The 15,538-nt window shown below is 36.7% G+C and overlaps 2 protein-coding genes across 3 annotated transcripts in view; one reads left to right on the forward strand and one right to left on the reverse strand.

Annotated features, from left to right (window-relative positions):
• Positions 1-9,791: 9,791 nt before the first annotated feature.
• On the reverse strand, positions 9,792-12,325 carry LOC127645518 (uncharacterized). Its single transcript, XM_052129163.1, has 2 exons — positions 12,260-12,325; positions 9,792-12,005 (listed from the first exon to the last, which is right to left on the reverse strand). The coding sequence occupies exon 2, from the start codon at positions 11,995-11,997 to the stop codon at positions 10,081-10,083; it is 1,917 nt and encodes a 638-aa protein (XP_051985123.1). The 5' UTR covers positions 11,998-12,005; positions 12,260-12,325; the 3' UTR covers positions 9,792-10,080.
• A 1,376-nt stretch (positions 12,326-13,701) lies between these two features.
• capn10 (calpain 10) overlaps positions 13,702-15,538 on the forward strand; it is a 139,720-nt gene continuing 137,883 nt past the window's right edge. For both annotated transcript variants that reach the window (XR_007970784.1, XM_052129162.1), the window contains exons 1-3: positions 13,702-13,926; positions 14,308-14,469; positions 14,634-14,765. Coding sequence is in view for 1 of the 2 variants with exons in the window: in XM_052129162.1 (XP_051985122.1) it covers positions 14,353-14,469; positions 14,634-14,765 (249 nt within the window). In the remaining variant the exon portion in view is untranslated. The remainder of the gene's footprint in view (positions 13,927-14,307; positions 14,470-14,633; positions 14,766-15,538) is intronic.

Below are 15,538 nucleotides of genomic sequence, written 5' to 3' on the forward strand. Positions count from 1 at the left end.
AGGCGTAAAGTCGAATCGTAGCCTTGCCAGTCAAGACTAACAGATTCATCATTTTTTTATTGTTATTAATATGAATATTCGTCATGAATGACGAATTCAAAAATGATCACTGGTAAAGGTAGTAATATAAAATAATAATAATTACAAAAAATTTAAAAACGCTGGCTGGCAGCAGGCCAACTTAGTCGCCAGGCCAGAGGGAATTGTCTCGGTGCTCCCGATGGCCATTCCGGGCCTGCTCTGCAGTACCTTTTTATCTGACAGTGTACCTAGCACGCATTTCGAAATGAGACACAGCCGTAATGATGTAAAGAGAAAAGAAAATAGATTTTACAGGTGTACCTTTAGTCTAATACTTTATTTTAATAATATATTAATATAATTATACATATTATATACTCTGCAGCCACACTCAACTTGGGAATTATCATTACTTGCGTTTGAATATCATATATATGGGAAAATTGGCGTTATTTGTATTTTTTTAAGACATTTCCGTTGAAGCAAAGAATTGTGGGTTGTTAGTGCCCATAAAGGATACATCCTCTGTATTCCCGTGAAAGAAGGTCGCATTCGAAGTGTCCTGCTGGCCCCCAGCCTTCCAAATGAGACACAGCCCGTAAATATGATGTTCAAATGCAAGGAATGTTAATTCCCAAGTTGAAGTACCTCAGTAGATGGGTGAGTATATCATATGCATAATTAAATTAATACCCAGATAGCAAAAAATATCCGCACGGCTTCTTTTTGCCGCCGTCCCTAAGCTGTCGGCTATACAGGTGAAACTCGAAAAATTTGAATATCGTGCAAAAGTTCATTAATTTCAGTAATTCAACTTAAAAGGTGAAACTAATATATTATATAGACTCATTACAAGCAAAGTAAGATATTTCAAGCCTTTATTTGATATAATTTTGATGATTATGGCTTACAGCTTATGAAAACCCCAAATTCAGAATCTCAGAAAATTAGAATATTGTGAAAAGATTCAGTATTGTAGGCTCAAAGTGTCACACTCTAATCAGCTAAACATCTGCAAAGGGTTCCTGAGCCTTTAAATGGTCTCTCAGTCTGGTTCAGTTGAATTTACAATCATGGGGAAGACTGCTGACCTGACAGTTGTGCAGAAAACCATCATTGACACTCTCCACAAGAAGGGAAAGCCTCAAAAGGTAATTGCAAAAGAAGTTGGATGTTCTCAAAGTGCTGTATCAAAGCACATTAATAGAAAGTTAAGTGGAAGGGAAAAGTGTGGAAGAAAAAGGTGCACAAGCAGCAGGGATGACCGTAGCCTGGAGAGGATTGTCAGGAAAAGGCCATTCAAATGTGTGGGGGAGCTTCACAAGGAGTGGACTGAGGCTGGAGCTACTGCATCAAGAGCCACCACACACAGACGGGTCCTGGACATGGGCTTCAAATGTCAAACGTCTTACCTGGGCTAAAGAAAAAAAGAACTGGTCTGTTGCTCAGTGGTCCAAAGTCCTCTTTTCTGATGAGAGCAAATTTTGCATCTCATTTGGAAACCAAGGTCCCAGAGTCTGGAGGAAGAATGGAGAGGCACACAATCCAAGATGCTTGAAGTCCAGTGTGAAGTTTCCACAGTCTGTGTTGGTTTGGGAAGCCATGTCATTGGCTGGTGTTGGTCCACTGTGCTTTATTAAGTCCAGAGTCAACGCAGCCGTCTACCGGGACATTTTAGAGCGCTTCATGCTTCCTTCAGCAGACAAGCTTTATGGAGATGCTGACTTCATTTTCCAGCAGGACTTGGCACCCGCCCACACTGCCAAAAGTACCAAAACCTGGTTCAATGACCATGGTATTACTGTGCTTGATTGGCCAGCAAACTCGCCTGACCTGAACCCCATAGAGAATCTATGGGGCATTGCCAAGAGAAAGATGAGAGGCATGAGACCAAACAATGCAGAAGAGCTGAAGGCCGCTATCTTGGTCTTCCATAACACCTCAGCAGTGCCACAGGCTGATAGCATCCATGCCACGCCGCATTGAGGCAGTAATTAATGCAAAAGGGGCCCAAACCAAGTACTGAGTACATATGCATGATTATACTTTTCAGAGGGCAGACATTTCTGTATTTAAAATCCTTTTTTTTTATTGATTTCATGTAATATTCTAATTTTCTGAGATTCTGAATTTGGGGTTTTCATAAGCTGTAAGTCATAATCATCAAAATTATATCAAATAAAGGCTTGAAATATCTTACTTTGCTTGTAATGAGTCTATATAATATATTAGTTTCACCTTTTAAGTTGAATTACTGAAATTAATGAACTTTTGCACGATATTCTAATTTTTCGAGTTTCACCTGTAGGTGCGTTCCACTGGCGGGGATGAAACGTTTGCCGCCGAATTCGTCACTCCCATTTCTTGCGCGTCGCCCAAAATGTCTGTTTTTACTCGATGTCTCCAGAATCTTCCGAAAATACGCGTCAGCGATGTTCATCGCATTGTTGATGCCTGGTCTCCTGCTCCGACAAGCAAGAGGGACAAGGGCTTTAAACTCTACATATCGAGTTATCTGCACAACTACAAGGGTAAGTATTTTAATCTAATGTGGTGTGCCGGCAGATAGCGGCTAAGCTAGTTCGCCACGTTCATTTTTAATGTAACGTTAGTATAGAAGCTTGTTTTTTCTTAGTTTTAAAGCAGACTGTTTGTTAATTTATGTGATAATTGTAATATAAATTATATTAACTTGCTCTCCTCTCAGTTTCTAATAAAGATCAGGGCACAGGTGAAGTCACTGTCAGGGCATTGTGTTACAGGTCCACGAGGAAAGCAGATAAACCTCACAGTTTGAGTGTATGGTGAAGCTAGAATTGATAAGACCGCAGTTACAGGCTTGTTACTTTAATAGCCCGATGTTCCTGGGGACTCGGCTAAGGTTATTCATGTTTAATGTAACTCAAATCAAATGAAAACAGTTATTGTAGGCAGGTAAGTTGCCCTAGCTGGTCCCCTCCGGATAAAATGCGTTCTTATTCAAGTTTTCAACTCAGTCATTCGTTTAAGATGCAATCTTGTGTTATAAGTATTAGGCTATCATGATTATACAGTGAGCAAGCTATATAAATAAGTATTTAATATAATAAAAGTGTAGCGCAACAACCGAGGGTGTAAGGTAAAGGCTGAATATTGTAGATTTATTACAATATGTTGCATGTTTGAATTAAAATACCTGTGGATATGCAGGAGCACACACTCTACAAAGGCCTGACTGGAGATTTGCCTGATCTATCCGGTCCTTCAGGTGAGTAGGGATACAACAATAGCAAATTTCACTGTACAGTATGATATATCAACCAAAATCTGTATACCAATATTTCATTATTTTCTTTTTCCTCCCTTTTACAAACAAATATTCTGCTTCAAAGAAAAAAAATGAAATTGATGTTATCATAAGGGTTCTTCATTATGAACTTGTATGCCATGCATAACATACTGTGGATAGAAATTACAGGGAAAGTTACTGGTATGATAATTGTGGTTATATTATATTACTATTATATTTAGTGTATTGCTAATCAATATATTGTTACTTCCCAGATGACAGCGGCTCACTTCAAGAGCAGGTGAAGCAAGTTGGGACAATGTTGAAGACATTTGCTCGCACTGGGCAATCGGGTACAACTTGCAAACAATACCTGTGGTTGTTGGTTTAATTCCCACTGGGGCCACCTGTACATGTAGTAGACCTAGATATAAATGTCATAGTTTAGTAGTTGAAGGACCAGGACTGACTACTTTATTCTTTTATTCTGGGAATCCCTGTAGGTGCAGATCAAACCCTAATGCTGCGACGTCTTGGAGTATGGCGATGTTGTGCGTAGCATGGACAACAAAATGCTATGCTTGAACATTTCAGTGCCAATGTGTCTGTTGGAGAGTTATCCCTGCCAGGGGATCTGTTACTCCCCCCTAGACACCCAGGAAGATTTGGCGTTGCTTGACAACAGTTTGAGGCAGGATAAAGAGCTCCAGCAACGATTTGTAAGTGTGCCGATTTCGTTTATAACGCCATAGGGTAATCTAAAAAGTAAAATTAAGATTGTACACTGCATATTCTACAGTCTGAATCCACAGCCTGTCACATTTTAAATTTATGAGAAGCTTCAGAGAAATGTAATTTGTAACATGTTTTTTTTTTGTATTTTCAGCTTCGGTTTTTGGCAATCAAATGTGGGAGGGACCTAAAGACAACCATGTGGCGAATGCTTCAGAGTATCTTCTCTAATCACCTTTCCATCAATACAACCTGGACTGGTGTAGGGGATAAAGCATGTTTTAGAGACATGTTCCTGAAGACCATTGTTCAAAGTAAGTTGGATATTTTTTTTATTTTTAAGTAGATGTGTATGACCTTATGCCATTCAAATGGAATGACAGATCTTTATTTTCTACAGGAGCCATCCGGAAGAACCCGGCAACACAGGATGCCACTGATGAGGCGATCCGGGTTAAAGTTACACATTACCTGAAAGGAGCATCTGAACATGAAGGTGGAAAAAGGCGCCGCACAGCTGAGAGGGACCCACAGCCGACCCCTTAAACCTAGGCTGACTACTGACACCCCAGCATCACTGGCAACTGGAACCCTTTCTTTATCCTGCAGTCAGTAACATCAAGACCCCTAAAAAAGCCTGCTAAAAGTGTCAGACTACACTCACCCAATCCACACTGTTCACTGTGGAAATTGCTTTTTTTTTTTTTTTCCTCTCGTGACCCTGCTTTGAGGGCAGCTCCTTGGATGAATATGGGATGGTTTGTCCAGGCGCACGAGGAATCACTGAAGATATGCCAATTTGCACTGCCTCATTCTGGAGGTCGGGGAAAACCGGTGATTCTTAGCCCAATACGCCACGCAGACCCCAACCTCTCCAGACATTCTGATTGGCTGTGTTCTCTACAGCCAGATTTTCTGCTGTTAATTATATTTATTCCCACTTGTTGTCATGTGTAAGTTGAATGTCAAAATGTATATTATACCTGTTATCCTGCACATTCCTTGATACCAAAGATCTCAATTATTTCATATACAATTTGCTGCTTATTTCATTGTTACAGTGCTTAACTATTCAATTTTTAAATATAGCTTGTAAATCCTAGAGTATACATCTAATACTTGATATTTGCACATTATCTGGTATCAAATATTCTACTTACCGTGACTTTAGTATTGCTTATTTCATTCCGTCAGTGATTAACGATTCTATTATAGTTTGTAAATCCTATTTCATACCTCTGATACTTGATATTGCACATTAACTAGTACCAAAAATTCTACTTTCATTCAGTCACAGTGCTTAACTGTTATTCTATTGTTAAAGCTTGTAAATCCTTGTGCCACAGGTCAGCATTGCAGTTATAATGGTATATTCTACTCCAGAGCTTTACTCTAAATTGTTACCACTTAACCTATTGTCAGAAATGACTTGTAAATATGATGTTATACCTCAATTTATTTGGTATCCTGCACTTTATTTGGTACCAAATATCCTCAATGCTTATGTTTACTGGTAATTCTTTTTATCCCAGAGCTGACCTCTTTATATTATTAACAATTATTGTAAGTGTTACAATAGTGTTTTTTTTTTTTTTTTTTTTTTTTAATTGAATTGGAAACCTGCATGTACTTTAGTGTGTGTGTGTGTGTATAATGTTTGTATTTTTCTGTTATTTATATTTCAGTGATCTGACATCTTGTTTCAATGACAGTTACTGTACTTTGAAATGTGGAATTAAAACGCCAAATGGAAATTTGTCTGGTTTGATCAATCATTATTCTTGATAAACTGCATGCTATATATATATATATATATATATATATATATATATATATATATATATATATATATATATATATATGTATCGCCATAAGTATTTGACTAAAAGTACTGTAAGACTGTTTCTTTTCTCTTGACATCATTATAACTCTCCTAAAATGTACCTCATTCAGTCAATTCCAGAGGGACTTTGTTAAAGAGTGACGTGCTATAATTTTTACGACTAACAAATTCTACGGCACACCACTATCCCATATAGGCTAACCATCATCAATATTTTTCCTTTTCAAGAACTTGTCCATGTTTTCTGTACATCTTTGTAGCATGTTTACTAGTAATGTTTGATATTCGGCTATGCAAAAAACTAAAAAAAGAACATCAAATTTGCTTATTTTCTAATTTGTAGGTTTGTTCTTACAATGCCACAACAAATTACAGGGATGCAAACTCATGGCGGGCGAAAAAGGTAAGACATTTTTTCTTGGGATATTTTTTTTTTTAAAGAATAAGCTAAAAGCATCAATTCCAGCTATTTGAGTGATTCAAGTTTACAATTGTGCAGAATTAGCTGCAAAATAAAGAGTATTCTGATGAGGCTTGCTTCTGTTTCACAATTTGTTCAATTAGTTCAATGACCCCTTCTGTAAATGTCAATAGGTGGCGACAAATGAGCGTCTTATGTGCTATGAGTGAGTCAGTGAATCATTTTGAGTCATTCATGACCACATGGCTTTTATAAGACCACAATAATAGACAAATAATAATAATTTTGGGTTTCAATAATGTTCTTTCATTGTAAAGCGCATTTCACATTAATTGAGTCCAGGTGTCAACGCTCCGTTAAATGCCAGCGACAAATGCCGCATTGCCCTCCACATGACAAGAGTTGCAGAAAGCGTCACAGAGGCGCGAGAGAGCACGCGGTCGCGTTGCATATGTGTCTGTTTATGTTTGATATAAGTTCATTTATATCATTAAACTTTATGTTTACTGATGGTTCCCACCTCCCCCTTAGACTGGTACAATCCCATTGCAAAGTAAGGTGAAAACCAATATAAGTTAATATGTTTGAATGTGTTTTTAATGAGATAATGAAGACAAGTAACAAAATAAGATAAACTAAAAATGTGTTGCGTGTCATGTCCAGAGCATACTAAAGTTTACACATTAGGTTTTGTTGATCCAGAAAATATAGTTATAATGTGAATCCAGTTTTTCTGTTAAATTAATTCCACGGACAAACCCCAGATTATTAAAGAATAAATACAATTTACTGTTTAATTATCTGTACTTTATAGTGATGAATGAGAATGAATGGTTTTATAGTATATTTTTTATAACCATTTATAACACACAAATCTTCGACTTTGAGTGTAAAAGAGCGCAATGAATTAATCTCAGCCTGTTCTTAATTTCACTCTAAAAGTCTCATTCTATTGTGTGATTCCTTTTTGTCTTCAGACCCCAGCACACCCCTGTTTTGGTCTCCTCATGTAGTGGGCCGAGCTCAAGCTCTGGGTCCATGAGCAGCATTGACCGTGAATCATCAAAGCTAACCATGAATGTGAAGAGATGATGAACAATTGCAAAGTTCTTAAGACAAAGATTAAGTGTGTCCTCTCTACTATTAGTGTACAGACTTAGTCATAAGCTAAATATATCATATTAAAAAAAATATTTAATGGCTCTAACACAATATGGGTTTGATCTGTTCATCTAATTAAACAGATTTTAATGACAACCTGGTGAGACAACAGTGCTTGATGAATATACACTGACTAACTGCACTAGAAGGCAGATTGTTGACACCTTTACAGCACTTATGGTTGAAACTGAGGGGTAATCTTATGTTCAATGATCAGGTAGTTGTTTCTCTCCAACCAAGCACTAACAAATTTACAATATCAGTTTTTACTCTAACTGTGCAACTGGTCACTTCCCTTGTCTGGTCAAAACTTGTCTTAATCTTTCATGTGGGTTTGCATTGTCTCTGTTATCAATAAAGTCGTGCATATTTCATTGTTCACTAGTGTTGGCCCCACTGAGACTCCGCAATTGTAAATTTTTGAAGCACATTTTGAATCCCTCGTTGACTTACCAAAGAGAAATATGCATTGGGTAGTAGCACCTTAAGGATCCACTTTCCAAGAGAGTATATGCAAGCTATTTATTTGTCATATTTGTGTATGATGATGTAGATGGATACTCCTTATTAATGTTTCTTAAATAGTCATTTTATTTGAAAACATGGCATACATTTATTAAGAGCAAGTAGTGAGTTAGAATCCATTTAAAGGTGAATTGCAGTAAAGTGTTTTTATTTTTCTGATTATACAGATATTTCAGGACTTAATCTACCTGTTTGCACCAGAAACAGCTGCCAAACTGTTTGAAAAGTGTCCAACTCTCTCTATAAAAATTAAGATCATAAGAGAAACAGAGACCCTTAAGTCTTGCAAGAAACCAATACACGGAATCCTTGAATGAGCAACCAGGTACAGTGTTAATGGCCAAATTTATATTTATAGTTTAGTGAGTTGAATCTCAAACTGAATACTTAACATGTTACTTTTTAAAAACATAAAAATAAAATGGATTATAACCTGGAAGTAGGGCATTTCAATCAAGCAAATTAATTTAGTCTGAAAATACATATTGATGGCAAACTCTCTTGCTTCTGACAGAATGGGACTATGACACATCTTTCCTGAGAATTAGCACATACTGCCACCTCAGCCTGTCAGAAAGAAAAGATCAGTGCAGCTCAGGCCGTGGGTCATCTAGTTGTTTTTCACAAGTTGATTACAATATTTTTTGAAATGTGAAAAATATAACAAAATTATGTATACTTCAAATTTTGTATAAGGGTATAACTCATTGTTTGGTATTTTGCTTTTTCCTTAGTCTTGCAGGAGCCAAGAGGAACACATTGAGAACCAGGATCAGCAGACATTCCTACTAGCTTCAGGGACCAGCAAGCAGGTAACTAACAGTTTTTGTGTTGTGATGGACAAGAAACTGTTGAATATCATATGGATCATGTTGTTTGGCCTGAGATTGAGATTCCAGTGTTTGGTAAGATTTGAGAAAGGAGCCTTCTTTATTGTTTCACAAATGGAGACTACATATGAGCACTTGCATGCTTTTCCTGATTAAGAGCAAGAGCTCAACTTTTCAGTTATAATGCCTAGTCAACTGTGGTACTATAAGCCCTTTCTCAATATGCTTTATGGAACGATTCACTTTTCTATGTTGTACCAGACATTTTCTTTTCTTTAAGTGTACTTTATCTGTTACCTCATGCAGTCATATACAGGGGTGTGATGAGGAGGGGGGTGTGACCAGGCCATGATGACTCACACCTGGCGCTGAGTTGACTAATCAGTCGGAGAGAAATAAGGGGGGCCAGAGAGGCCAGTTCGAGAGAGACGCCCGAAGCTGTGTGTGTGCTCGTGCATCTTTGTTAGTTTTGCAGTTTATGTTTGAGTTCAGTTTGTTGTTAAAGTTTTATGTTGACTGTTCAGCTGGTTCCCACCACTTCCTTGCCCCATCTTAAGAACCTTGTTACATAGGGGGGTTGAGTGCCCTGTAAAAAATTGTGAAGTGTGCTGAGGAAACAATAAAAGTTTTTTGTTTTGTGGGGTGGGAGTGAGGATGAGGGTGGAGGGCAAATTTAAACTCTTACATGGAATACCTACCATACTGTAGAGTAGATTTTAAAGTAAAAATTGAACGTGAAATACTATCATTCAGTGTTACTTTAATTGTGGTTCAGTATTACATTAACTGTAATGTTGACTTTAGTCATGACAAATTGCTTATGTTCCTCATTTGTATGTCGCTTTGGATTAAAGTGTGCTAAATGACTAAATGTGAGATATGTCATTTAATTATTTCAAAGAAAAACGTTTGTTGGTATTTTGTTTTTCTTCGCATTAATCTGTTGTTATGTCTGATAGAATATTAAAAAGGACATATTCAAACCACTTTCAAATGCGTTTTAATAGATGATGACTCTTATTATATATGAAGACATGGTGTACAAGAATCTCATCTTGAGAAATGAAATAGTGTTTAAATCCATTAAAATTAAAATGTCACAGTGGAACAAAGTGTGTTACACCATATTACAGGAAATAGCAATGTAATTATCATGGAATGTTAATGAGTAGAACTTTAAATGCACATCCGTAAAACATAAACATTTGTTTGTTTTTAAACAGTATTAATGTTATTAATAGTAGGCAGCTATTGCCTAAATTTGAATTGTTGGCAGTAACTAAGATTGGATACAGGAAATAGTTATTTGTGATATGCTAAAACCCTTCCATGGCTCAGTTTGTGCTAACATGTTGTCATAGGTTTTGTCCTGTAGAAAACGGATCTGAACTCCTGGTGCAATATCCAAACTGGACTTGTACTGATAAATATCATAATCAATAGCGTTGTCATCTTCCATCTTTTCCATCTTCACAGCATATGTTGACGTGTAATATTGGTCAATTGCATCTCGTGGACTGCTGTAAAATGCCACCCATGAGTAGTAGAAGGCATGATTCCAATCACTGAAGGTCTTCTTAATGTAGAGCCGAGCACAAGCTTTACCATCATTAGCGTAAAGCTGCAGACTAGCATCAAAACGCAGTATTCTAGTCGGGATCATTCCGTTGGCTTCATCAAACTCTGGCCCATGAACCAATTCTGGATTTGACAGGTGTGGTAATAGTTCAGGTGGAAGACCATGATGTAGGTCATCATCATTTGTTTGCAATATGCTTGAATATTTATTATCTTTCCAGGGCTGTGTTTGGGCTAAAACATTTGCATTATTATAATTCCTTTTTTCCAGCAGAAAGCGGATCTGAACTCCAGGTGCAATGTCCAAACTTGACTCATAATTATAAACATAATATTCCCCTTTGCTATATTTTTCTACCTTTTCCATCTTCACGACATATGTATATGTAGAGTACTGGTCATTGGCGTCTCGTGCATTTCTGTAAAACGCCACCCATGAGTAATAGAAAACCTTTTTCCAATCAAAGAATGTCTTCTTAATGTAAAGCTGAGCGCATGCTTTACCATTTTCAGTGTAGAGCTGCAGACTTGCACTATAATGCTTTATATTTGTGGGCATTCCTCTGTTGTTATTTGAGACCACTGAACCATTCTTGTACAATAGAAGTAGGGGTTGAAGACCAGAATTAAGATGAACTGAAGTATCAACACTCCCAGAGGAATTCTTAACCCCAAACTTGGTGCATTCACAATATTTATGTGCATTGCTGAAGTCAGTTTTCTTGCAAGCAGCTATGTATTTGAAATCATATTCTTTCATTACATTTGCAGGAATGTGTTCCCATGTGAGTTTTGCTAAACCAATCACTGAAGTTTTAATCTCTAATTTAATTTCTGCAGTTGTATGACATTGTTTTAAGGGCTCGTGCAATTCTTTTGCACTAGAGTTGCAAAATCTCACTGCAAAGTTTCTGTAAGAGTATTCAATGTCAAATGCTGTTAATGTTAGAAATGCAGGAAGGCCTGGCTCTTTAAAAATGATCTTTGCTGTTTGTAAGGTTTTTTGAACATAATTTATATCTTTTCTATTACTAGTCAAGGTGCTAAACAGATAATCATTGTAATGGTGTGAAGTGCAATTACAAGGACGTTGGATTTGACGTATAAGTGCAGGATTGATCTCAAAAGTGAGGTATGGATCCAGTTCGTCCAGCCCGTGCATAAGTGTTGTGATAAAGACACTGTATAAACTGTTTGGATCTCTTCTGCTCACACAGACTATGAGCCTGTCCAGATTGCTGTCTGGGGAATGTGGTGAGATATAATGATCCTTTCGCACATATGCTGGTAACTCTGTGGCTCTTGGATAGCTTAGATTGCCCACAGAGTAATAACCTTTGAATTCAGAGGGCAATGTGGGGAGGATGCTTTCTCTGTTTTCAAACCAGTGGAATCCATAGTCACCTCGGCTTGGTAAGATGTCCATCTGTGAGATGTAGTTTACATCAATATCAATAACATGTTGTGCAAACCAGAACAGCAGTTTGAGTCCATGGTTTGGCTCACGCTTGCTGTAGTAAGTGTTTCTCAGGTCATCAATATTGTTCAGTCTTTGCACAGAGGAGACACTGCCAATGAAGAGACAGAGAAGCAAGACGCAGTTTCTTATGGTGTTCATAATAAAATCTGTAAATGAAATACATAAATAAAAGCTTTGGATCTCAAAATGGTAATTGGGCATTGTCAAAATAAGTATCACTTAATATTTAAAATGAAAGTTACATATTTAAAACTTTCATTGCTTTTTTTTTTTTTAGCTGCTACCAACTTCAACAGTAATATATATAAAAATGTTCTGATATATATTTTTAAGTTAACTACATTTTAATGAACAGGTTAATTGATTTATATATTATTTTAGGTTACATTTGAAGTCTTACCACAGATCGCAGGTCTTCAGTTTTTCTATCATCAAATATCAAAGCACAAATGTTTGTAAAGCTGCTAATCGATACGAGTGAACAAAACCTGCAGTCACAGGACAATGTCCAAACTTGCCAGAGAGCAACACCATTCTTTTTATTTTGCAACACAACTTCTTTCAAGGAATAAAATGAAGAAATTATGAATATGATTACTTGAAATTGAAACCTAAAAATTCAGTACATAATAATATACACGAGTAATCTAACTGTAACATTTCAGTTAACAGAGTAACATTTACTTGCACATCTGATGCGATTATACTGAAAATGTATGATCATACATGTAAAAATCATGCATATGAACATTATATAATAGTTTCACACTTCCCTTTAAAACATGTTTTTAATAATGTGGAGAGCTGAGTGCATGTTATATAATCTGTGGACATGACCTTGCACTGGTTGCAAAGAGCTGTAGAGACTTACTTGCACAGACCTTATTAACTGGTGCACAAAACACAATAACAATAACGGGGTCATTTTGAGTAGAAAATTAACTTCAGATTTACCACTGCTACTTTTTTGAAAAGCAATTCTGAGAAACAGTTAGTTTGAGAAACTAGTCTGGAGATGATTTATAGCCACTTAATTAGGTATTGCTAATAAAATATTCCCTCAGAGTCATTGAATTTAATGCTTTGGTGTTGTTTTTGCAAAAATAAATAGATATATAATGCCCAAAGATCCCCATAGAAAATAAAACAGTAGGTCTAAATTGTTTTACTTAAGTTTAGGAATGCATGCAATGAAACTGACTATTTATGAATTATCCTCCAAACTGAAATTTCATTAACATTGTTTTTTTTTTTTTTAATAGGTAAAGAAGTGAAAGCATTAAAATTACAGTGCCATTCAGGCAAGGTTTGACTATATAATGAAGGTAGATTTTAACTGAAAGTTTGAATAATGTTCTCAGGACAAGGACATTTTTCATGAATGTTCACACAACAACTATGCCACTGGTTTAATGACTCCACTGTGACAACTTACCCCATATATATTTTAACACCATGCCTTGCTATTTGGCCATGTTATCACAAAAAGTCAATGTGTTTTCAATTATCTGTCTTTCCTGAACAATAATGATAGAAATGTTCAATAGCTTTTTTATTTTATTTTTGTAGAAATATTCACTAGTGTATAAATTTCACACTGAGTATAAAGTGTGACAGCTTGCTATGGTCTCCCCTTTAGAGCTCACATTTGTGACTGCAATGGCGGAGGTCATTATTTTACTCTTCCAGACATACATTACTGTAAATAATATGAACGAACAAGGTGAAAAAAATAAATAAAAATGCATTGCGGTTTTAATTTTCATATGTCGTGTCTCCACTTCAAGCTGCAGTTCTGAGAAGCTCCGGCGGGAGGCGCCACTGCTGCAGCTCCCTCCGCCCCGGATGATAGCGCTGTCCACGGCGTGCGCGTCCTTCCGGTTGTGTATGCAATGTTTATGTTTCTTTGAATGTACGAAACGTGTTTTCATCGGCCTCAGATTCATGACACGCGAACGCATGATGGATTCAACTTCAATTTGACGCTTTTCTTTGCCTACATCAGGACATGTCATTCAAAACTGGCAGGAATGTTTCTGACGGGTTAGCAAGCCAACTGAGCTGAAGGCAAGTCTGAATGATTTAATAACAATTAATATTTGACTGTTATGTTGGGTAACTTTAAATTTCTGTCATTAAAATAGATTTTGAAGAGCAGAAATTTCCATTATGTCAAAATGTAAGCACGTATTAACATTTAGTTCGGATTTAGCCGGCCATTCAATGTAAAATAGGTATCATGTTGATGTTTTCTTCATGTAATGATATAATATCTATGTGTTTGGTGTCAAATATTTGCTTTAACTAGCAAAGAGAGTGAAGCAGTGATTAATGTTTTGCACGACACTACAATCAGTTTGTGTAGACCGAAAACGATTAAATGTCAGCCTTTCAAAATCAGAAATTGATATGATTTCTTTTAATTTTAATACTCTCTCACGGTTGTAGGTGTGAGAAGCGTTTCATACTTTAGGGGTGGAGACTCTGGTTGCCATGGACCATGGACTGTTTGTGGATCCCGACTTCCCTGCTGATGACTCCTCCCTCTTCTGTGACTACACCACGCCCCTTTCCAGTCTGCTGGGTGATGTGTCATGGCTCCGCCCACAGGTAAAATAATATACTTTCACGATGTATCTGTGTTCGACTTTTGGTTGAGTTTATTTTCTTTGACAAGCTTCAAATCAACTAATTTCTCAACTCTTTTTGAAACTTGAAATATGTTTGTTGAATGGTTTCTGTACTGAACGGTGATGTCTTCATTTGACTTTCAGGAAATCTGTGAGCATCCTCAGCTCTTCCCTGATGACCCAGTGGAGGCCCACCCAAAGCAAGGCATTCTGGGAGACTGCTGGTTGCTTTGTGCCTGCTCCATGCTACTCAAGAACCAGCATCTGTTGAACAAGGTGAATGCATTGAGGTGTAATACATTAGACATTTAGATATTCTTTGTAACAAGTATGAAGCCTCTCAGTCTGTGTTACTTAGCATGAAACCTCAATCATATTTCACTGTATACTAAGGCCAGAAGCATGATTTACGTAAATACAAATGTGAGAACTTGGCCAACGCATTGCTAATGCAGGTTCCATTAAACAGATTGAACGTTCTCTCACCATTTACTCATGCCATCCCAGATGTGTATGACTTTCTTTCTTGTTCAGAAGACAATTGAAGATTTTTAGAAGAATATGTGAGCTCTGTAGGTCCATAAAATTCAAGTTGAATGGGTGCCAAATTTTGGAATCTCCAAAAAGCACATATAGCCATCATAAAAAGTAAAAAATAAATACTGCAGTATCTGTTATTTTTTTACTTCTTGAAACTTCACGTGATAGGAGAAATGTGTCCCGAGTTCTTCCTAAATCTGTATTTATAGTGTCTAATATTGCATTGGCAATGTACATTTAAGTTTCTCTTGCCAATAACATTAGATATTAATTGAATCTGCCCATTTGATCCTAATATCTCAAATCCACTAGAAAACAGCAGAACAGCATAAAAACATATAATATAAAACGTCACATATTTAGCTTATAAATTCAACAACATAATAACAAAATACTAAAAATGGCTGTTGTTTTTTTTGTAAGATATACAATATTTTCCTTAAATCAGTTTATTATCATCAAGTTTGTATAGGCTATGTGCATTTACACTATCGTTCAAAAGTCTGGGG

The sequence above is a fragment of the Xyrauchen texanus genome, chromosome 6 (genome assembly GCF_025860055.1).
Source record: "Xyrauchen texanus isolate HMW12.3.18 chromosome 6, RBS_HiC_50CHRs, whole genome shotgun sequence".
NCBI classification, from domain to species: Eukaryota; Metazoa; Chordata; class Actinopteri; order Cypriniformes; family Catostomidae; genus Xyrauchen; species Xyrauchen texanus.

Coding starts and splice junctions, on each gene's coding strand:
- LOC127645518 (XM_052129163.1), bottom strand. CDS start 11,997: ATGAACACCATAAGAAACTGCGTCTTGCTTCTCTGTCTCTTCATTGGC.